Source organism: Chelonus insularis, unplaced genomic scaffold (genome assembly GCF_013357705.1).
Source record: "Chelonus insularis isolate UGA/USDA-ARS -01 unplaced genomic scaffold, ASM1335770v1 contig_321_pilon, whole genome shotgun sequence".
NCBI classification, from domain to species: domain Eukaryota; kingdom Metazoa; phylum Arthropoda; class Insecta; order Hymenoptera; family Braconidae; genus Chelonus; species Chelonus insularis.
The window spans coordinates 174,105-198,135 of NW_023276492.1; the positions used below are offsets into that span (position 1 = coordinate 174,105).

The following is a 24,031-nucleotide window of genomic DNA, read 5'->3' on the forward strand; positions in this document are numbered from 1 at the left end:
CAAATTTGATATCATAAATAATATTTATTCAGCAGAGTAAGTAAAAATATGATCGAGAAATCATTTCTAAATTTACTTTCAAGATATTTTTATTGAATGTAGGAATACATTAGAAAATTGGTTGAATTGGTATGGAATATCCTGAAAGTAAAAAGCCCATATCATTCGGTTCATATTTAAGTGGATTTATTGAAAGAAAGTTTTCATTTCCACACAGCTATCTCCAGTATAATAAATTCCTGTGAAAGAAATATATTTTCCAAATCTCTTCTGAATTTTTTTAGCAATTTTTATTAGAATGTCCTACAATTATATAGCAAATCCTCTCCAATGTTCTTTAAATCTTTTTAAACTTCTTCTAACTTATATAATAAAAAAAAACGACACTTAAAATAGATTTTCGAATTTCAATTTAAGTTTATTATCAATTACTTAGCTGTTTTAGGTCTTAAGGATAAATGTATTTTACCAGATTATAATGTCGTGTGATTTTTTTGCCAAAACTATGTTTCAAAGATCATAAGATTACAGTTGTTCTGATTCATTGGTACTTTTAAACGAAATCACAGAGCTTTTCTTCATCGTTGCTATTTTTCACAATGAGGATCCAAGAAATTTTCTTTACTTCTTCATTTATCATTGTTTCTCAACAAACTTTTTCTCTTGTTGTTGTTGTTGTTTTTTTTTTTTTTAATTTTTTAATCACAACTTGTATTTATGTTGAAGTTCATTCATCTCTTGGGTGTTTCGTACCTTTATTACCACAGCTGAAAGCATTATTTCAGTATTCTATTTCTTGTATTACAATGATTGTTGTTTCCTCATTGTCTTATACAGTATTGTGTATTTTTTTTTTTTTTCACTTCTATCGACATTTATATATTTAAACCAATCGACCTAGTAGTTTTTATACTACCTAAAAATCGTTTGTTACAAAAAAATTGATCCTATGTTAGTCTTTCATACAATGGCTCGGTATTTTACGACCCTGTTATAATAGAATTGCTTGGCAAGCAAATTCGAACGTTTGTTAGGAATTTTAACTAAAAATATAAGGTAATATCACTTTGATTAATTAATAAAATTCAATATTTTCCAGATTAATTGCATGAAATATTTAATAAGAATTTTTGAATTATATATGAAAAAAAAAAATTTTGCAATAAATTTTTCTATTGTTTTCTCTACATGTTAAGTACTAAAACTACTTTAATCTTTTCATGCCTTCTTAAATTCTTTTTTTCTTTGAGCTGATTCAATATGATTTTAAAAAAGATTTTTCAATAAATTTATTATATATGTCAAGTCTTTTATTTAAAACAAATATATATTTTTTCAGTAAAAATGAGAATATTAAGAAAAAACACCATGCTTTTCTCATATTGTAAAAATATGTTATGAGACAGTCGGTTTCTTAATACTCATCTTTTGTAATTTTAAATTTATATGTAATTACTTTAATACTTCACAAGTAAACAATTTCAAGTTGATAAAGATTCTTTCAAAATAAACTTCATTCTTTATACTCGTTTATTATTTTTATCTTCATGAAAAGTTTTGTTTTTCACTCTCCTAAATTGATTTCGATAATCAATAGTATTGTAAAAACTAGTTGTTATTACTTTTTTGCATCAACAATTATTCATTAAGTTTAAAGAAAAGTTTTTCTATCAATTCATTTGCAAACAACTTTTATACAGACGATATTTTTTATTGATAAAAAATTTCTTTCTCTTGAAACAATACTTTTTTCTTCTGTCAAAACTTTCACACTCTGTAGTGTAATTTCAATGATTGTTCCAAGTGTTGGAATTAACGGTACTTCTCCACTTCATCTCATAAAATATCGTAACAAGTTCAATGTTCAGACATAATAACAACTATCATAAATTATTAGAAAGTAATATGAAACATAATTTATATTTTTTCTGTGAGACGTTTTCATTAAGAGTTCGTTGACTAAATGAAAGCTAGTAATTACAGCATCCTACACCATTAAACAACTTCAAGTTAAAGGTGCACTAAAGGACAGCCTTCAAACAAATTTACGCGCGTAACACCATTCCATTTCGCCTTGGTCTTTTCTTTTTTTTCACAAATACGTTCTAAAAACTACGAAGTTGCCAATTGCCTAATGACCTGCATTCATTTACTCAACTAACAAAATATTTTTTTTTTTTTAATTCTCTTCTCTGGTCTTTTGTAACTTTAATTGAATCATTACTTGTAATTTTTCGCAAAAAGTTATGTTTATATTAATATTGTACAAATGTCAATGTGTTAAATAAATAGAAATACATTTCATTGTAAATTTTTTCACTACTCTTGATAATAAATAATTTAATTATGAAATAAAAATAGTGAGTAAGGTCAATTGGATTCACTATCCATTTTTGAAGTACATTAGAAAACTTAATTACGTAATTGCTACAGAAAAAACTCACTAGTTCTATTGGCATTCAAGTAAACGTATTTTTTCATTAGTTTATCAATGACAATCGAACTTTTGAGAGTAAAATATATTTGCAAATTCCCTTCTTTTATTAATTAATTTTTTTTTTTTTTATATTACATATCATTTTTTAGTTTTATTATCAATTAAAAAAGGATTTAAAATAAATCTTTTCTTTAAAAACAAGTCATTTTCGGATTTTCTGTTTCTTTTAACGAGATATAAACATTTAAACAAAAAAAAAAAATTCCCTTTCAACTTTGTGTTCTTAAAACTTTCGAAACGTCAATGTACTGTCATCATTCAATAACTGTTTTAACACTGAGAGTGTCCTCTCAGAAATACTTGATGGATAATTTATTTTGAAAGAATTTTTTTACATTATAATTTTCGCTTTAGAGTTACATCAAAAGTTATTTGTACTTATTAACTGTTACTTTTTATGGAGAAATTTAAAAATTAAAAAAAAAAAAAAATCCCCATTCAAAAATGTTTACTAATAAATCACAAAATAATTCACAATTTATTTAAATTACCAATAAGTTGTTTTGATAAATTAATTATTTCTAATGATGATGCAATAATTGGTAATTAAAAAGAAAATATCTAACAGTTGTATCGACCTTCTACAAAGACCTTGGTAAACTTTAAATAAATATAAATAAATAAATAAAATTTTTCAGCCAGTATATTATAATTTTCTTGAAGTTCATTATCGGATAATGCAAAAAACTCTTGAAAACTTTTCCCTTGGCAATTGCTTCAGAAGATATGACTTTTTAAAATTCATTTATCCTTATCCATTTTTTTTTATCTCTTCTAACATAAAAAAATCAACTTCCTCTCAATTTTAATTTCAAAAATGAACTTATTTGTCATTTTTTTATAAAATATAAATACTCAGCAGCCTGATACCCTACTAATGTCAACAGAATGACTTCCTAAATATAACTTTATATTAGTTTTCGTTGCTTCAAATATATTGAATTGGTAGCAGGTTTAATCAAACGAAACGTTAGATAGTGAATCTGAGTGCACCACTTTGGAATTCCTGAGAGAGCATTGAGGAAGTTAATTCGCATGGTAATACAAGTTTCGAGTAGTTGGAAGACGTCCAGGAAATGCCCAAGGGGGAATAAGCAAGAGGAAGCCGGTTTTGGCGTTGTGTTATCCTGTCGAAACGTGACATTGTAATTTATTTTCTGCCTCAAACTTTCGATTTTCTTGAACGAAGGAATTTTTTTGATGTCACCCCATGATATTAAATCATTCAACTAAATCACAATATCGATCTCTCATGTATCCCTCTACTTGACTCTACGGGTATGATAAATTTCAAAACTTTCTCGATAGATACTTTTTATAATTTTTTTCTTAAATTAGACAGTAAATTATTACATTCTGTCCAATAGATTCTCTTCTAGTCCAATCGTTCTACCAATTTTGGAACATTAAAATTAATTAGTTGTTTTTCTATATTGTTGTTAATTAATTGTAAGACATGTGATGTGGATAATTGAAAAGAAAAATAAATAAATGGATATCTATGTTACTTTTTTCTCTAAGAAGTTAAAATTAACGAAACATATTCATTGCAAAACATAAATAAATACTCAAGGAACATACTTTCTAATCAAATTTACCTAACTTTTGCTAAAGTGTACCAGAATCTCAGCAAATAAACCTTGAATGAGTTTACACAATTGTTTTTACCTAACTCATGATTCAGTCCTTATTTAGACTAGTATCTTGACAAAAAAAGACAACAATTTGTCTCTGCAAATTTACTTTCACATTCTAGAATAGTTAAATTATTTACATTAGTATTATTTTATTTCTTTCTTTTGGATTTTTCTAGATGATTATTTGAATCTCTGTTAATTTATCACCAAGAGATTGGGGGTTTTTTCATGTGCAAATACTAGCACATAAAAATATTAATAATTGGTGATTAATTCCTTTTAAAGAGGATTATAGTGGGCTATTCTATAATTGAGTTGAAAAATAGATAGCATGAAAAAAAAGTTCTTTTTTTTATTTTTTGTAAAAATTATTCTGTTTTATAACAGTTTGTATTTCATTTAAAAATTTCTATTGAAACTTTTTATTTAAAAAACATTTTTATCACATCCGGAGCAGTAAAAATAAAATATGAATGATCAATAAATACTATGTCCTGTGTCAAATATTTATTTGATCAAGCTTTTATCGCTATTTTTATTTAAAGTTTACATGTTCATGTACAATTTCAAATACTCATTAAATCTACTAAAAATGATTTTTTAACACATTGATTCAAGGATATCTTTGACAAATATAATATGAGTATAAATATTGCTTTTATCAATATTCAAAGTCTACTTAAACAACACCAGGATAGACAACTTCTAGACAACTTTTCGATAATCTAAAAAACTGGTCTTGTATTACTACTAGCGTATGACTAATATCACGTTTCATATTGTAAGTTCAGATACAAGTTTCATTATTTCAAGATTATCGCATGGTTACAATGGCAATCTAGTAGCAGCAATCTCTCCTAACATGTAAAAGCTAAAGTTGGCTAACAGTTAACTCAGACAGTACCACTAAACAGATCAGTTGTCGCAATAATAATTCGTTTTAATAACAAATAAGATATATATCTCTAGTTTTGAGCTAGAAGATCCTGAATATTTGTTGAATCGATAAAACTAATATTGTCATAAAAAAAATAAGTTTGCCATTTTATTGGAGTTCAAATATTTTAAATTCAATTTGTTCTTGTCACATTTTTTTTTGTCTTTTATTCATGAATTTAATTAACTGCTTTGAAAATTATTGGAGAAAACAACGGTTCAGGTATTAATATTGATTTGTCAATATTGGATTATCGACAATAATAAATTGATATTCAATAAAGTGAAATCATAACCCGTTGGATACTCTAAGATTTTTTTTAGTGTTGGTTGGAAACAGCTAAAGATACTATAGAAGAATGAATAATCATAAATAATCTAATATTAAGATTCAGAATGATCAAGTACTGTTATATATCAGCTTTATAAACCAGGAAGCTATTTTTTGTTGAGTTGGTGATAATTGGAAAAATAATACTAAATTTATACAAAGGATAGTTTTCTATTCCAATAAGGAAATTGAAAGGAATATAAATTGCTGACATTTATTAACCATTAGCTGATAAAAAAATTAAATATTTGAAAAAAATGTAGTAAATAATAATATTTCCGTATATAAAAATTTCGTTGCCCAAAGGTTCCCTGAATGTACCCTAGTGGCAAAAGTTCCCCTCGTGGGACTAGGGAGAAGAAAATTTTTTTTTTTAAAAAATTTTTGTTCTCTATTTCAAACGTACTTTAACCGTTTTTTAATTGCAAAAAACCAATATACATAATGAAATTCATGAAATAGTGAGATATATTGGGGAAAAATTGAGAGATATAAAAATAAGCATAACTTCTATGCTAATAATGCTACAAGGGTGATTGAGGGCTCAAATGAAAGATCTTGAAGAAAGGAAAAAGATCAACATAATTGAAATCATAATTGTTGCGAAAATCATGCAAAAATTGAAGCAAGTTCCGGTTTTACCCCATTTTAGGAGTGAAAAAATTAATTTTTTATATGTTTGATCGGATTCCGCATTTCTACACATTGAGACGAAGAGAATGAGTGGTCGATCATCAAAATCGGACAACTTTGATTTTTCGACCCAAAAAAATGGCAAGTGGTACCCCTTTCCATTTTTTTTGGCCAAAAAATAAAAGTACTCCGATTTTCAAGTTTGACCACTCATTCTCTTCGTCTTGATGCGTAGAAATGCGGAATCCGGGCACCGCCCCGGAAAACTCACTATAACACCCTCAAACAGGGGTAAAACTGGATACAAATTATCAACCATCATCTCCTTCACTTTAAACCCTTATAACTTATGAACGGACGGTCCAATGACCGTTTTCAGGGACGTTTTGGAAACCTAAAAGTCTAAGCTAAATATGCATATCCCTGAGAATTGTTTAAAAAATTTCTTTCACCCTTAAAATCGCTAAAATATAAAAAAAAATCACATTTTTTTGGGACTTTGTCAACTTTTTTGGCAATTTTGAGGGCGAAATAAATTATTTAGACATTTTTTATGGATATGTATCTCTAGCTAAGATTCTAAAGTTTCTGAATCTATCATTAAAATCATGATTAAGGAATTTGTACAGAAGTTATAGAGACCCAAAGTCGAAAGTAGAGCATTTTTAGACCCTTACTTTGACTTTGAACCATTATAACTCGTGAAAAAATTATCAAACGATGATTTTAATGATAGATTCAGAAACTTCAGAATTTTAGCTAGAGATACATATCCATAAAAAATGTCTAAATAATTTATTTCACCCTCAAAATTGCCAAAAAAGTTGGCAAAGTCCCAAAAAAATGTGATTTTTTTTTATATATTAGCGATTTTAAGGGTGAAAGAAATTTTTTAAACAATTTTTAGGGATATGCATATTTAGCTTAGACTTTTAGGTTTCCAAAACGTCCCTGAAAACGGTCATTGGACCGTCCGTTCATAAGTTATAAGGGTTTAAAGTGAAGGAGATGATGGTTGATAATTTGTATCCAGTTTTACCCCTGTTTGAGGGTGTTATAGTGAGTTTTCCGGGGCGGTGCCCGGATTCCGCATTTCTACGCATCAAGACGAAGAGAATGAGTGGTCAAACTTGAAAATCGGAGTACTTTTATTTTTTGGTCAAAAAAAATGGAAAGGGGTACCACTTGCCATTTTTTTGGGTCGAAAAATCAAAGTTGTCCGATTTTGATGATCGACCACTCATTCTCTTCGTCTCAATGTGTAGAAATGCGGAATCCGATCAAACATATAAAAAATTAATTTTTTCACTCCTAAAATGGGGTAAAACCGGAACTTGCTTCAATTTTTGCATGATTTTCGCAACAATTATGATTTCAATTATGTTGATCTTTTCCTTTCTTCAAGATCTTTCATTTGAGCCCTCAATCACCCTTGTAGCATTATTAGCATAGAAGTTATGCTTATTTTTATATCTCTCAATTTTTCCCCAATATATCTCACTATTTCATGAATTTCATTATGTATATTGGTTTTTGCAATTAAAAAACGGTTAAAGTACGTTTGAAATAGAGAACAAAAATTTTTTAAAAAAAAATTTTCTTCTCCCTAGTCCCACGAGGGGAACTTTTCCACTAGGGTACATTCAGGGAACCTTTGGGCAACGAAATTTTTATATACGAATTGTTATCATCCTTGCAAGATGGAAGACTTGCCACGAAAAATTACCCTTGAAGTAAACTTTAAAGAGTCAAGGTATATTTTAAACTACTCTTGTAGCAAACTTAAAAACTTGGCATATATTTCTCAATTAATTTCAAGTTACATTTAAGAATAATTTATTGAATGTGTCAACATTTTTTTTAAATCTTTTAATATTAAATTACTAGTATAATGAAAAAAAAAAATAATTCAATAGATATTGTGATCAACTAAAAGATTTTTTATAACTTTAAAATAATCTTATAGTCCAGTAACAGCAAGTTAATTCTTTATCAAACAACTTTGCACATTATTTACAAACTTGGGGATTATTATTAAAGTAACATTGAAATCAGATGTGAACAATACTTTTAACTGAGTAAGAAAATGGAAGCGTAGATTTTATCGCAAAAAATGTTTTAAAGTTTTATAGAAGAATAAAAAATGATCTATTTCTCAATAATTTATTAACTTTCAGTATCCAGTAACTATACTTGGATGTTGAGAATATAAAAAAGTAATTCCTTTAATAAAAAGATTGGAGAAAAATTTTAAAATGACACGTTTGTTAGAGTCATAAAAAGAATTCAAGTTTAATGATAAAACAAAATAAGTGTTATACAATAATAAAATTTGTAATTTATCAATCATTTTCACGTAATTAAATAACAAGGAGTCAAATAACAAAAATCTGGTTCTTAAATAGTTAGAGATTTATTTGTAATATTAGATTACTATTATTATCAACCAATTTGACAATTAGTTTATATTACTATGGGAGAATTGAAATTAGTTTTAATCAATTTTAGGTCATGTTTCCAAAATTATTGTTGCATAACTCAATTTCAAGCTCTGTGCTGTTGACAATAAATTTAATAATTACCTTCATCTTCTAATGTATCTGAAAAAATTTATCTAATGATAATTAGTTATATAGTACATTAATTTTGTTTCTATCTCTAAAAATTGTAGCTTGAGTTGATATTTCAGCTTGACCAAGTTTACTAGTAGCAATAAAGTTACAAACTCCTACATCTTCAAGAGTACTATATACTAAATCAAATTTAACAGTTCCATCATACTGGACAATCATAGCTATATTCTGTACTAGATCTTAAATAACGACTATATCTGTGTCCAAATGATTAGTTATTCCAATAGTAGCATCTGTTCTGATTCAAGCAATCATTGGAAGTTCTCCATCTGCCTTCACAGTATGAACTACATCAAGATGACCAAGGTATTGTGGTGGAATATAAGCACCAATTCCCTTGCCAACTACTATATGACATCAACTTGGTACAGAACTATATTCATCTTAACATCAGCAAAGTGAATTTGGAAAATATCTTCTAGAAAATTTTGATTTTATATTTATTACTTATTCAAAGTACTTTCAGCTGAATAGAAAATATTGTTACTATTATCAATTTTCAGATTTCAAGATTATTTATCATTCATAAGGATTGAAAATTAAATATTCTTGAAATATTTATCAACAAGAACCATTGAATTATTTCTATGAATGGGAAATGCTAAGTTGTGTAGTTTCCTATGTTCTTTTTCCCTAGATATTACTTCACTTGAGTGCATACCTATTACTACAAGATGTATCGTTGGTAATAAGTCTATACGAATTGTATATTTCTTATGTGTGCAAAAACGTAATCAGACATCAATTTTAAGATCATTAGCTGTCTAGGGAGTGATAAATGGCCTGAAAACTCTACCGATCTTTTATTCGATCGATTCATTCAAACTGACAAATAAATCTAAAGAACTTTTTACATTTTCACATTTACAAGACAACATCATCTAACTCTGTCTTGGCTCTTTCATCCAATGACGACTAAATAGAAGTACAATTTATTTTATATTTTTAGTTTAAATTTAACATCAGCAAAGTTTTATGTGTATTCTAAAGTTACCTCATTTGGACTCGATCCTAAATCGTACTTTCTTTTACTTCTTTTGAAATGGAACAGTGCAGACGTTTCCAAAAATAAGCTGAGGTGTGATCTGGTAACTGCTCCAAATGAGAGAACTTTAGCTTCAATCTGAAGCCAAATTATAGAAAATTTGAACATTCTTTTCCTCAAATATCATTTCCATTCATGAGCATGATAAAAAAAGAAAGAAATGATTTATTGATAAGTTGTTTATTTTCCATGGCACTAAAGTTTATTTTCATTGATCAACTATCAAATAATTTATTCAACAGATAAGGTGTTTTTAGGAGTTATTAAAATTTTATTATCTGCCATACGGTAGATCTCTTGTGTTGAACATGTTTACTTGACTGACAGCTTGCATCAAAATGAAGGTATCTTGTCTCTATAGAAAGAAAATAATTAAAGAGCAATCACTAGAAAGTTTAATAGGTTTATGTATAACATGCAATTTAGAAAATTATTAGGTGCAATAATTAATTGATAGTTTTGAATTTCAATGAAAATTAAACTTGTCTTGATGAATTATATTGAAAATCATTAGCAAAACATCATGTTTGATCCCACATTGAATAATTATCAAAAAAAGATAAATCACTAATAATATTTTATACTAAATAACAGTGATCAACAGAATCAACCTCCTAACTTTCATCAACATCATCAATTATTTAAATCATATACCAACAATAGATATTATTATTAATAAAACTACATCACTGCTATTTATTAATTATTACTGAGTTAATAATTTTTTACTAACTATAAAAAATTACTAAACTTGACTCCACCTTTTTGCATAATTTTCACTTGAATGAATTCTCACGATTATCTCCATTTCTAAAAAACTTTTTATGAGAGACAAAGCGAACAATGGTGAACGAATCATCCAAGTTACTGAAGATAACCGAACAACTGAGTAGTCTCACGATGCCTCGTGAGAACAATCGATTTTGCACCCGTCGAACACCTCATTTTCGTGGCTGTCCGCGCGTTTAGTTGAATTAGTTCGTTGAGCGAGAGGAAATTCATTTGGATGTATCGGACAAAAGGTTCCTCTCCAACATTTCTCTACGATAATTAATAGATTTACAATTCCTGTCATTTTCCTTCTACTATAAAGCTTTCGGAATATCTCTATGTATTATGCGTACATAATATAATAATATAATATAGAATATAATATTTACTCATATGTAATCATAGCATAATATAATCTATCTTTACCCTATAATTATATGCATAAATATTGAGCTAAACAATTTTGTTAAACAATAGAGTTCCGAATTTATATAGAGTTGATTCAAAACAAGTAAAACAATAAGAGAAATCAGCTTATGTCTGTACGCTGGTATTTTCATCAACTGTAGTTAATTCTTCTTCACTCAGCAGAAGATAATGAGAAACTAAAATGTGTCTAATCGGCTTCTAAGTATAATCAATTTGCCTGCTTCAAGTAATAGAGAGAAAAAAAGAATACGTAGGAGGATGCATTTTAAAATAATGAAAAAGTTATTTTTTTTACAATTATCAACGTCATTTAATGCAATTAAATCGTTGTATTGAATCTTCTGTAATTGCTACTGATGATGATGATGATGATGGTTATAATGATGATGACGATAATGATAATTATAGGATATTGAAATTACGTTTAATCTTTTTGTTATTGGTTTTCTTCAATAATAGAAGCTTAGAAAAAATAAAGAAAATTGAATATTTATGAGAAAATAATTTTTATTGTCGCTAGCTATAAAAAAGAATAATAATGTTTTATCAGACTAGAACAGTTAGCTGTGGTAAGAAAAGGAAAAATTAACTATACGGTTTTTACATCTGTATATAAAATATTTGCTTAATTTTTACTCATTTTATCTTTTATTCAATATTCTTTTCTACAAATTAATTTTTTATATACATTTATTTTAGAACATTTTAATTTAGTTTTATTTTTTACACCAAAAACTGTAGATTAATGTTGATTTAAATGAATTAAATGTATTTTACTTGGAAATTTATTCAATTTTATTCTTAGCTTAGATATCATTTTTTAGACATAATATTTTTAAAAACCTAAATAGAATCAACATAGCTCCAGTTATTTTTTCTAAAACATTTTAAAGTAAGCAGAAATCTCTTGGATCCAAGAGCTTTTGACTTTTATGCTAATTTTTTACAAATTCCAAAAGCTTTGTTATAAATAAATTTTGTTTCGTTTTTACTAAACAACTTTCCATTCTTTTTTCAAATATTTTTAATTACTAATTTTATCCTTTTATTTTTAAATGATAATTCTTTAAATTTATTCTCATAGTAGTATATTTTTTTTCACCACCAAGTGCTTTTTATTCCAATCCTAGAATAATCCTACCATAAATTATGTTCTTTAAGTCACAAATAGAATCTTTCTAGAAAATTAAAATTAAAAAAAAAATAAAGAAGAAAAATAAATATACTTCTCGAAATCTAATATTTGAAAATAAACCAGGACCAGTTTGATTTCACATGAACCGTAAATTCAATTGTTTACTACCAGAAGTTGAGACAAAATATATCTTCCAAAAACCTTATCGATTTATTCAGAATTGAAATTCCTAAATTTAATCACATTTAATTCTCAACCACTTTTTTTCTTCAAATAAAAAACACCGAAATATATCAATGAGGCAAAAAAAAAATAATTGAAAACTTTTTTTAGTTTTCAACAGCAAACTATTTTACTTTGAGAACTACCTTGTTCCAATTCCCTCCATGCATAGCTTGTACACATTGGCACTACCAATTTTTTTCAATATTTTTATATCCTATATATGTCAAACTATTTTCCTATCAGCAATGAATGCTAAAAAAATAATACGATTTGTAAATATCTTACTTAGCCTGAGGTTTTCCTACCGGTTTTATAAGTAAAAGTCATTAAATGTAGACCTTTTATTATCCCCAAGCCTTAATAGCTGTCAGCAAGAATGAAGGATAAAAAATATTTAGCATCAAGTGTGTAGTGGTTATTAAAATTATAACCTGATTAGATAATAAATCAAATATGAGAAGCTAGCATTGAAGTGGGTATCGAAGCACTCAACATGCTAAAATATTGAGTTATCGCTTGCAACTTTGGTGGTAATTAATATTACCTGTGTATACCTAAATGATACACTGTGGAGAATGAGTTGGTGAGCAAAGAGGGTATGGCTTTCACTCGATTGGTCATTTCTGGAATCGATGCACCGATATAGTGGGCTAAACAAGCGAGTTAGTTGTATGCTGCGGTTCAGCCTCACGCTGTCGGCCTTGTCCAACCTCTATACATTCGCTGGCACCTATTGTGACCAATTACCCGTAATCCTACAAATATAGTATTCGCAGCGAATTTACTGATAACCAAGGTAGAGACATCGCCTCTGACCGACTAACCAATTGGTCTCCTTATCTCTGACATTGGCAAGCCAATGTATAGTCCCTTGTCCGCAGTCTATTACCTCTGATGTCATGACTAGTAAGCAGGATCTATTCCGAAAGGACATGAATATATATAGAATGCAATATGGTGTAGATGTACGTGCGTTCAAGGAAATAGATATGTGGAGAATTCATTGAATAATATATTTTACTTCTTTCATATGAAGGGAAAAAATTATCTCTGCATTTTTATGGTAGGATTTGGTGATGGCTATGGTTAGTTATTATAATTAATTTCAACTTATTGATGGGATTAGTTTATTTACTACTTTTCTAAGAACTGAGAAAAATATTCTAAACATGAGAAATTCCAATCACATTCAAGATATATGTGTCATTGCTCAACTTGGGCTAGATCATTTCCATATGTTGGAAGTCATCATCATGAAAATTACTCACCAAGATACGACTGTCCAGTTATTAATTTCATTTTTATTATAATTACACCTTAAAGGTCTTAATAGTTTGACCATTTCCTATTGGACAGTTATCTTTTATTAGAAATTTATCTGAATTGAACCCACTGTTTTAGTTTTATTATCAAGCAGATGTACAATCGTTCATCAGAAATAGTTTTTGGATTTGAATTATTAGAAGTTCATGTAGCTAACATGTTGCACAATGTTCAGTTTTGTTTGGTTTGTTTTTGTAATATTATCAGGTCTAATTTTGCTAAATATTTGGATATACTCTATCTATTGAACGATGTAATATTATCATTCATAATTAATTTGTTGATTTTTGATGAGAAAATTATGAATCAATATTTGTAATAATTCTCTGATATTTCTATAACGAAAACTGGTTCTATGGTAATAAGAACGGAAATCCTGTTTTCCATATTTTCATCATGATGTCATCAATTTCAGAAAATATATCGAAACTCATTGCATGAAAATTGAGTATTTTGATCATCATATCAAATTTAATTTATTAGAATTATAGCTTACTTTTATTAAATTGAATAATAAACAACTTCTTTTCAAAGATTTATAAGTTTTGCATTAAAACAACAGTCAATATACTGTCTGATTAAAAATATATAGTACAAATGTGTTTTCGAATTAAATGAATTGGAAACTTATTGTTTGAAAATGTTTGCAATAGTTTGATTTCCTCAAAACTTTTTCTCCATTTCCAATCGAGACATCAGTCTCGAATTAACTTTTATTTCGTGAAAGCTTAAGGACCTAAAAAAGATTGGAGAAATTTTTTAATGAGACGAAATTGAAGGGAATGATCTTCTACTTTATAAGCTTATAACTACCAAGCTTGAAGTAAATGAAATGCTGAAAAGTTTTTGGAGGACGACTAAAAATCACGAAAAGTTGTAATGTTAGTTGAATTTAATTGATCTAGGATTGAAAAAAAAAAGAGAAAGAGAGATGTTAATAACGACGATTGTTGAACAAAATAGGCCATTAGGAGAATTGATTGAGTTGTTTTGAGAGGTAGCGTAAAACTGGGTAGATAATTTTGGCAGTATCTGCAAGTGATTTGAATTGGTTGAGTTATCAAGTAAGGAAGAAAATAATGAATTGTACTCGTAATTGTTTAACTGGTGTTTATATGAAAATAGAGGAGCATTTGGTTGATGTATGAAGGTACGTAATTGAAGCTACGACGTAATGAAAGAGATCCGGAAGTGAAAGAGAGGTAGAGGATAGTAAAAGAGTACATGACATCGAGAAGGATTCAAAGGTATTTAGTGGTCCATGGAGACGATGCTGATGGAGGCCTGAGGGAAGCAAGCAAACAAGTCAGAATGGGAGAAAGAGCAGGAGAAAATCGAGAGAGGAGCAGAGCTGCAGCGGGAGGTTGAGGTTGCATTGATTTTGTCTAGACAGGGTGGAGACTCGCACTAGCGTACCGTGCCGTCGCTTTGCTCTCTCGTGCGCCACCACCCGCGCTTGAAACCGACGCTCGACGACGACGACGCCGGTAGTTCTGTACAGGATACGCCCGCACGCGTCTCGACTATTCTTCTTCCTATAATATTAGTAATAATATTACATCACGCCCAATGTGTATTTCCGAATGTGGCTGACCCAACATTTACCTTTGCTACTTGATAAAACCAACCCGGAAGTTGGTTAACTGCTATTGCGTGCAGGTGCAACAAGGATGGAACTTCACCGCAACTTTCAGTGATAAGAATGATATCTCAAGAGCGAGTAATGAGAATGAAACACTTCAAGTTTATTTAGCGTGGGCTGAGTAAGTTTAATTTATGTTGTTGGAGGTGGATTTAATTTTATATATAAACTGTAGTTTAAAAATAAATTAAGCTTTCAATTCCTTTATTTATATATTTCTTTTCTAAACAAATTTGTTTTTATTTTCTGGAATATCTAGAAATCATTTCTTTCCTAGATCAATATATTATTTTGTTTTGTTTTAACAAACTAAAAGATAAAAATCAATAAATTTTTTTATTACAACTGAAAGATGACCTTGCATTGTGATAAATTAAATAAAAAAATATTGAATATTAGTGTTAAATACTTCCAATACAATCTATGTAATGATCTCGTTATCTTATTTCCCTTTTTTTCACGATATTCCACCCCTTTTCCTTTTTATTATGATTATCGACAACGCTATTTATTTCTTGTAGACGATCCGCTACAACAGCAACAATGACGGAGCTTTTTAACAGACCGTCTCCCCGTTGCTTCCGTTTTGTAGCCACTAGCTTTACTCTTCCACTTCCTGTTCTGTTTTCTCTTCATCTCAAGGCCTCCCCTGGGGCTGAAAGGAATAAGGAAACACTCTCAAAAGTTTCCCTTGTTATTATCCACGTAAAATATAATGTGAAGAAGCTTACGATGAGATTATAGAAAGTAGAATCATCGTCTATATATATATATATATTTTATACAATTTGCTATGAAGAATATATTGACTGCCTAAAGGCTTTCCCAAAACCAATTTTGTATGGTTCTGTATTCATTTTTTACTTTATTTACTGTTACAGGAACTCCTTCAACTCCAATAATGCCAGGTGGAACGCCAGGAACGCCTTCCTCCAAAGCAAAGGTAAACATTCTTTTACCATTTTACTTGCCACTTTCTTGTTTAGAATTCATTTTCTTCTTCATATTCGAATCATTTTGTTATTAATAATAATACTGGGTATTTTTTCGTTTCATTTTTATCAGAAAAATGTAATGTTATCAGTTCAAGTTTATATGAATTTCATTTCTCTATTGTATTGAGAATATTTTATAGTAATTTTTTTCAAGAAAATATCAATGAAATCTATCACTCTATTCTGCATTTTATAAATGAAATTTATTTTTTATTTTTAGTATGATTTACCAGTTTTATTTATTAATGATATATTTTATCAAAAAGTTATTAATGAATTTAGAGATTCCTGAGTAGATAATAGGACATTTCAAACTTATAGTTTTAATATGATCAAAATCCTTGCCTGTAGATTGAAAAAAAAAGCATTCAAAAAGTGAGAAAATTTAATTTTTGAAATATAATGAGAAAAAGTGGCTTCAAAATGTTAATTTATAACTTGATTAAAAAAGAAGTTTAACTATAACTGACAAGCTCTTCTATCTCTAACATTAATCATTTACTCACCATACCATATGTAACTATAATTCATGACACTTTATTCTTGAATGCAGATTTTTTTTAATGTAAAAAACATTTGAAGAGATAAAAACTTAAAAAATGATATTTTTTAAAAACTCAAGCTTCTGAAGAATATGTCTACAGTTTGGAAAAAATATCATCACTGTGGACATTAAGCTGTCGTTAAAATAAACCAAAAAATTCAAGTTTAAAATAAAAGCAACTATTTTATTTACTTACCAGAATAAATGTTATTATTGTGTTATAGTTTGAATTAAAAAGTTACATTGTTCTCATTTAACCTACTTTTCATTTTTAACTTCAGTTTTACTTCATCATTTTCACTTTGAAGAAGTGAAGTATTTAACTAGACAGATCATTTTCATACGTCTTGATAATGAACAATTTAATCCAACAAATGTTAATAAAAATTTATCATTTTATTCTCTTAATATAATAATATTTTTGATTAATAATTATGCTGATTATTATTAATTATAATAATAATATTATTTCGTGATGATAAAAATTTTAATCAAAAGAGCAATTATAAAATAACCACGCAGCGTTAAATAAGTTTGTTTCAAATTTGTTTCAGTTATTGACACAGTCAATATTAAATTTATATAACTTTTTGATTCCATTTCAGTAGAAGCTAATTTAAAATTCGATACCATCTGCACATTTTCTTGCAATAAAGTATACTCTATTTCAGGAAAGTCAATTTCTTTTAGCAAAGTTTGATATTTTTACTAAATTTACGTCTCTTTCTTCTTGGAAGATTTTTCTTAGATCTAAAAACATTCCTTGAAACAAAGTAATAACATTTTCCTAACAACATATATCTTATTTTCCCTTTCATTCTGATTTCCACATGTCATTTTATTTTATTCCCTATTTCATTGTAAATAAAATTTAAAAAAAATGTTGATATTGAAATATTATATTTTTCAGGAGAAAATAATGCTAAGAACAAAAGTCGTGGTAGCACTTTATCCATTCCGGGCTATTGAAGGAGGCGACTTGTCACTGGAGAAGGTAAATGAAGTAAAAGATAGCTTGATATTTTATAAAAGTGGTGTAAAGTATTGTATTAATTCCATGACATGAAATAGACAATACAGACACAAAAATAAGCTTTGGTGTTAAAGTAAAGTTATATGATGAGTGTTAATTTTTAGGGCGCCGAGTACGAGGTGCTTGATGACTCTCAAGAACACTGGTGGAAGGTCAAGGACGAGCACGGGTATGAAAAATAATTTAAAGATTTTTAATTTTACATTTCTCAAATCTTCATTTTCAAAGTTTATAAAAGCTCATCTAAACTTTCAAGAAATTATCATTTCTTCAGCATTCATAGAGAGTATTTTCAATTTTGAGTATGAGAGAAAGAAAAAAAAATAATTGGCTTTGCAATTTTACATTTCGAGAAAATTTCAATTCAATGAAATCAGTAAAGCTTTTTCAAAAATCCAAATATTAGTTAAAAAAATAAAAGTTATTATTGTCATTAACTAGATGATAAAACATAATTTTAAACAATTTTACACCAAATAACAATATAAATATTATCAAATTAATATCAATCAAGTCCAAAAAGTTTTGCCATTTAAACATTATATTTGCTTTTATTGAGTTCACAATAAAAATCAATTTTTCATTGTGATTCATGACCAGAAACAATGTTTTCAAATTACACAACTTATTATCGACAATCTTGTTTCTATCGAAAAGTTTTACAAATTAATCGACCACAGTTTATAATACTTTATTGATCATATTTTGATGATCGAATCACAAACTTCAATTAAAAAATAATGAACTAAGAGCAAATGGTTAGTGGTTAGTAGTTAGTAGTAGACTTGATGCTATTCTCTACTGATCGATTAAAAAATCAATTTAATGAAAACTCGGTTAAATCTTCGAAAAACTGATTATTAACAATCAAAATTTCTATGAAACTTTTCATTAATATTTATTCCCTTATTACTATACTTCTGTTTGAAGTGAAAGTTGTTAAACACTCGAACTAAATGATTTCAGTTCCATCGGATATATTCCAAGTAATTACGTGAAAGAGAAGGAGCTTTTGGGTCTTCAGAAATATGAGTAAGTACTATTTATTGTTCGTGTCTTCCTTTTCATCTTAACTTGTTCCTTTATCTTTAATTTTTCTCATTTTTTAATCTTTATCTCACAAAGATCGTATTCTTTCTCAAAAAGGATTGGATAATTGATCCAATTGTTGTGTATTTCTCTGTGTAAAAATTAATTGAAAAGCTCTAGTTCCATCATTCAGTCGTCTTGTTTTATCTGTCAAAAAATTTACAAAAGAGTTCAGTGTTATCAATAATCAATCATTTCCACTTCAAAGTGATATCTTCAATAAATAATTAACACCTTAACCATCTTTTTGATATGATTTTTCAAGTTTTAATTCTCTTCTTTCTATTTCTCTCTATATAAATCTTTCACTTTCTTCTCAATTTATTTTTGTAGTATTTAAAACCATCTTACATCCAGTCTCTCTTAAACTGCCTCTGTTCTAGGTATTTATGTTTATTAAATTTTTCCTTACCTTTCTTGGAGACAAATTTACCTCTTGTTTTATTCCTAAATCATCACAACTTGACAATATACATTCATATAACACTAAACTTTTTTAAAAAGTCGAAAGATAAATTTCATCTCAACTATTCTCAACATTTTTTGAATGTTGTTTTCGTTTTTTTTCTGCTGTCCTTATCCAAGTATCTAGCTACTTTCTCATTAAAAAGTATCTTCATTACATAAAACGAAAAAAGTGAAGATAACTAAATTTTTTCTACTTTTTAAATGTAACAGGTGTCTTATAATTTATTTAGCATTTTTGATGCATCAAATTTTTTCAAAAATAAAACTTTTTCATATACAACTTGACTCTATAATGATATCCTGTTTTTTCATTTTCTTTATTACTTTTTTTCTTCTCTGTTTCTCAATCTTCCTGCTACTTCTTCATTTTTTTTTATTGACTGCCAGTCCTTTATCGAGTGGTAAGAGCCACGTCACTTTTACGTCAGATATTAATTCTTTGATATAGAAAACAAAGATTAATCTCTGCTGGGGTTTATCCAGATGGTACGTGGGCGATATGTCGAGGCAACGTGCAGAATCTCTACTCAAGCAAGAGGACAAAGAGGGCTGTTTCGTCGTTCGCAATTCATCTACCAAGGGCTTGTATACCCTCTCGCTTTACACTAAAGTGTAAGTACATTCCAGATGCTTCTATTTTTTTCATTCTTCTGCATCTATTTGAAACAGCTCCATGCTAGTTTTCAACGAACTAGTGGCGTTTATTACCACAACCATGCACTGTGAGTGCTGTGAAATATTTATCATGCTTTTACGAGAAGTTGCCACTGACTTACAAACATATACCTCAACACCTGCAAGAATAGACGAACAGTCGAAACATTATGTATTTCAATTCTCCATTTCTACTATAAACTTTTTTTTTGCAGCCCTCATTCACATGTTAAACATTATCACATAAAGCAGAATAGTCGTGGAGAATTTTACCTTTCGGAAAAACATTGTTGTGGCTCTATACCAGACTTAGTTAATTATCATCGACACAACAGTGGTGGACTTGCTAGTCGATTGAAGACCAGTCCTTGTGATCGTCCTGTGCCACCGACCGCAGGTTTGAGTCATGGTAAGTGTTAATTAACTACTACTTAATTAATCAATTTTGTTTTACAAAGCTTTTCCAACCTTCCAAATACTTTGTTGTCATAATGAGACTCTTCAGTTTGCATTTAGATTGAATTTCATTTAATGTTGAAAGAATTTTAAAATTTTCCATGAAACTAGTTATTGAAATATTTAGTTAATTCAAATGATTGTATTTTTTGATGAAAGTTGATCATTCTTGTAATTTAAATTAAATAATCAGATATAAAAAACCTAAAATTAAAAACAAATTTATCTATTTATATAACTGACCATGATCAATTACAGCAATTAAAAAATTACATACTTACCTATTCAAAGATTTTTTTGAGAAATATTTGAGATTTTATCATTTTTTATTCTATATATATTTTAAAAAATTAGTTTCAATGAGAATAAAATCAGCAATATTATATTAATGACATACATGACTGACTCTAATATGATAATTTTAAAACTACAATTCCATATTACATTCGTATGTATATTGAGTATTACTGGTAATGCACAACTGGATTAACGAATTCTGTTCATCAAATCAACGTAATTTATATTAACAAGAATAGTTATTAATTAATGATGATTGGTCTAAAATTTAAGCTTTCCATTTAATCTATATCAAATAATAATTAATTAAATTATATATGTATGTAATAATAATCAGCTTTATTATTATATAATTATAATTAATATAAAAAAATAAGATCAAAGAACTAATAATTCAAGCCTTGAAACATTTCCTTTAATTAAATATTCATGTCACTATTTACTCAAAAATGACAAAGTAAAATAAATATATTAACAGATAGATGAATAAAATTGTAATAATGTCAAACATTTTATTTAAGATAAATGGGAAATTGATCCAACCGAGCTTCATCTACTGGAAGAACTTGGCTCGGGACAGTTTGGCGTAGTTCGACGTGGAAAATGGCGTGGTTCCATCGATGTTGCTGTTAAAATGATGAAAGAAGGTACCATGTCTGAGGATGATTTCATTGAAGAGGCAAAAGTCATGACGTAAGTTATTTATTATTTTATTATTGTACCACGGGCCAAGAAGAATATTTGTTGTTATTTATTCATACAATTTTCTTTCAACAGCAAGCTACAGCATACAAATCTAGTCCAACTGTACGGGGTGTGTAGTAAGGATCGACCAATATACATTGTTACTGAGTATATGCGACATGGATCTCTTCTCAACTACCTCCGTCGAAATGAATCCAGCTTATCCGCTAATGTCGGATATCTTCTTGATATATGTATACAGGTACAGCTATTTTATTCTACGTTGTTGAATTTGAATCACTGAAGTATCCAACATGTTTATTTGACATTTTTTATAGTCCAATCTACATTTATATTGATCCTTTAAAGTGTTATTTTAATGGACCAATAAAAAAGATTGTTCAAAGTATTAAAACATGACGATAATTTAGAATTGATTCCTCATTGATTTCAAACATTAATTAGCGCATTAAATTTTTTCCTAACAAAAAATAAAATAATATAGCTTAAGGATTATATGAAGTTGTACATGAAATAATACTTGATAATTTTTGTGTAGGTCTGCAGAGGAATGGCATATCTTGAGAGGCGTAATTATATCCATAGGGATTTAGCAGCTCGTAACTGTCTTGTTGGATCAGAGAATGTTGTGAAAGTAGCGGATTTTGGTCTGGCGAGGTATGTCTTAGACGATCAGTACACGAGCAGCGGTGGAACTAAGTTTCCAATTAAGTGGGCACCTCCAGAAGTTCTGCACTATACGCGGTTCAGTTCGAAATCTGATGTCTGGGCTTACGGTGTTCTTATGTGGGAAGTTTTCACTTGTGGCAAGATGCCTTACGGCCGTCTAAAGAATACAGAAGTAGTAGAGAGAGTACAACGTGGAATCGTTCTTGAAAGACCCAAAGCATGTGTTAAGGAAGTTTATGAGGTATTCAATTAAATAAATAGTTAATTATTAGATTATAAAGTATGCTTTTAGAGTGTAAAATTAATGAAAAAATTCCTTTTTATCCTTTTGTGAATATGTAATCGAAAATTCGTGGGCTCTAGCCTGGATTAAGATTGTATTTCATTAAAGAGATTACGAATTACTTATTTATTAAAATTATTAATAATTAAATTTAACAAATATTTATTTAATAAATAATCTCTATAAAGGTTGCTTAAATATCTTTAATTTTTTTTAGATCATGAGAAAATGTTGGGCTCACTCTCCTGAAGTTCGGCCATCATTCCGTGTTTTGAAAGAACAGCTCATTAACGTCAACCAAGGGTTGGTCAATGATTGACTCAACGTTCTGCGGTGTCTGCCCCTCTCCTTGTCTTCAATTAATCGCACGATTGTCACATCCAAATCACCGTCCCCAGGGCGGTCTCCCCCCATCGTGCCACCATTAAGCTCTTCCTATAACTCCGCGACTCTTCCTACACCGCGAAAAATACGAGAACCTGCTTCGTTACCAACATCTATTGATTTTCTTCATCTATCTTCATCGTCATCATCATCATCAAGTAAAAATAAAAAAGATGAACTCACATCATCGCCAAATAAAACTGCCGGTCAATTAGCTAGCCAGCCATCGTCAAGTAGCTCGTCGAACGTCTGTGAAATTTGCAGTATGTATGGACACCCTTGGATTGCAATGTGTAATGCAATTCGTGCTACCAAGGGACAGTGATTTACGTTCGCCGATACTTTAGGCTTATAATTATTAACATTCTTTTGAATTATTTTTAATCATGACTTCCTTTATTATTAAGGATTTGTTTTTGTTTTTTTTCTTTTTCATTTTTTGTTGATTATCTAACTCGGGCTCTAGTTTATCAAGTACCACAAGCTGCAGGCAAACATATCTAGAGAAATTAAAGTTGTCCTAATTAGTAATCAGTCACTACAGACTCAAATCACCTCTCATCTGGACTATTCACTGTCGTAAGACAAAAGAGGTAGCATTAATCACCGCTCACCTAAGCCATTGAGCAACGAAAAAGTATATCGATTCAACAAACAAGACAAAAAAAGGAGAAATAAACAATATATACAAAGATAAATAAAATTAAAATTAATAAAAAAAAAAACGATAATAAATGTGTAAAATATAAATCGCGATTAATTGCGTCCATCGAATAAACTTTTTTTCTATTGCTGGAACTGTATAATTTTTCTACCTAAGGATAGAATTAAAAAGATACATAAAAGTTAAAAAAAAAATTAACACAATCAAATTAATGGGTCTTTTGTTGTAAAATTTAAACAATTTATACATTTCGACAACGAAAAACAAAAAATAGTTTAAATACTTGTCGCATTCAATTAATTTAAATTGATGCAAATTTAATTGCAAGTTTTAATAAAAATATTTAAATAAACAGATTAAATATGTGTCTTGAATTGCGATTAAATATTTTTACTGTTATGAATTGTTTAAATAAATACAAAAATTAACTTGACCGGTTTATTTTGATAACTGAATTTTTGGAAAAATAAACGATAAAATGAAAAAAAAAGTTTGCATCAATTTAATAAAGAACTTGTCAATAGTTTACAATCATCATTATGATCACCGTGTG

The 24,031-nt window shown here is 28.5% G+C and overlaps 1 protein-coding gene across 5 annotated transcripts in view; it reads left to right on the forward strand.

Annotated features, from left to right (window-relative positions):
- The window catches only part of Btk29A (tyrosine-protein kinase Btk29A), a 78,783-nt gene extending 55,098 nt beyond the window's left edge, over window positions 1-23,685 (forward strand). For 3 of the 5 annotated variants that reach the window (XM_035081185.1, XM_035081189.1, XM_035081188.1), the window contains 10 exons: window positions 16,119-16,180; window positions 17,687-17,770; window positions 17,914-17,978; window positions 18,776-18,841; window positions 19,850-19,978; window positions 20,236-20,429; window positions 21,295-21,466; window positions 21,551-21,719; window positions 22,017-22,388; window positions 22,648-22,783. In XM_035081185.1, the coding sequence (XP_034937076.1) occupies window positions 16,119-16,180; window positions 17,687-17,770; window positions 17,914-17,978; window positions 18,776-18,841; window positions 19,850-19,978; window positions 20,236-20,429; window positions 21,295-21,466; window positions 21,551-21,719; window positions 22,017-22,388; window positions 22,648-22,749 (1,415 nt within the window). In that variant the 3' untranslated portion in view covers window positions 22,750-22,783. Of the gene's footprint in view, window positions 1-16,118; window positions 16,181-17,686; window positions 17,771-17,913; window positions 17,979-18,775; window positions 18,842-19,849; window positions 19,979-20,235; window positions 20,430-21,294; window positions 21,467-21,550; window positions 21,720-22,016; window positions 22,389-22,647 lie in introns of all 5 variants that reach the window. The other 2 variants (XM_035081184.1, XM_035081186.1) reach the window with 2 other exon arrangements.
- The last annotated feature ends 346 nt before the right edge of the window (window positions 23,686-24,031 follow it).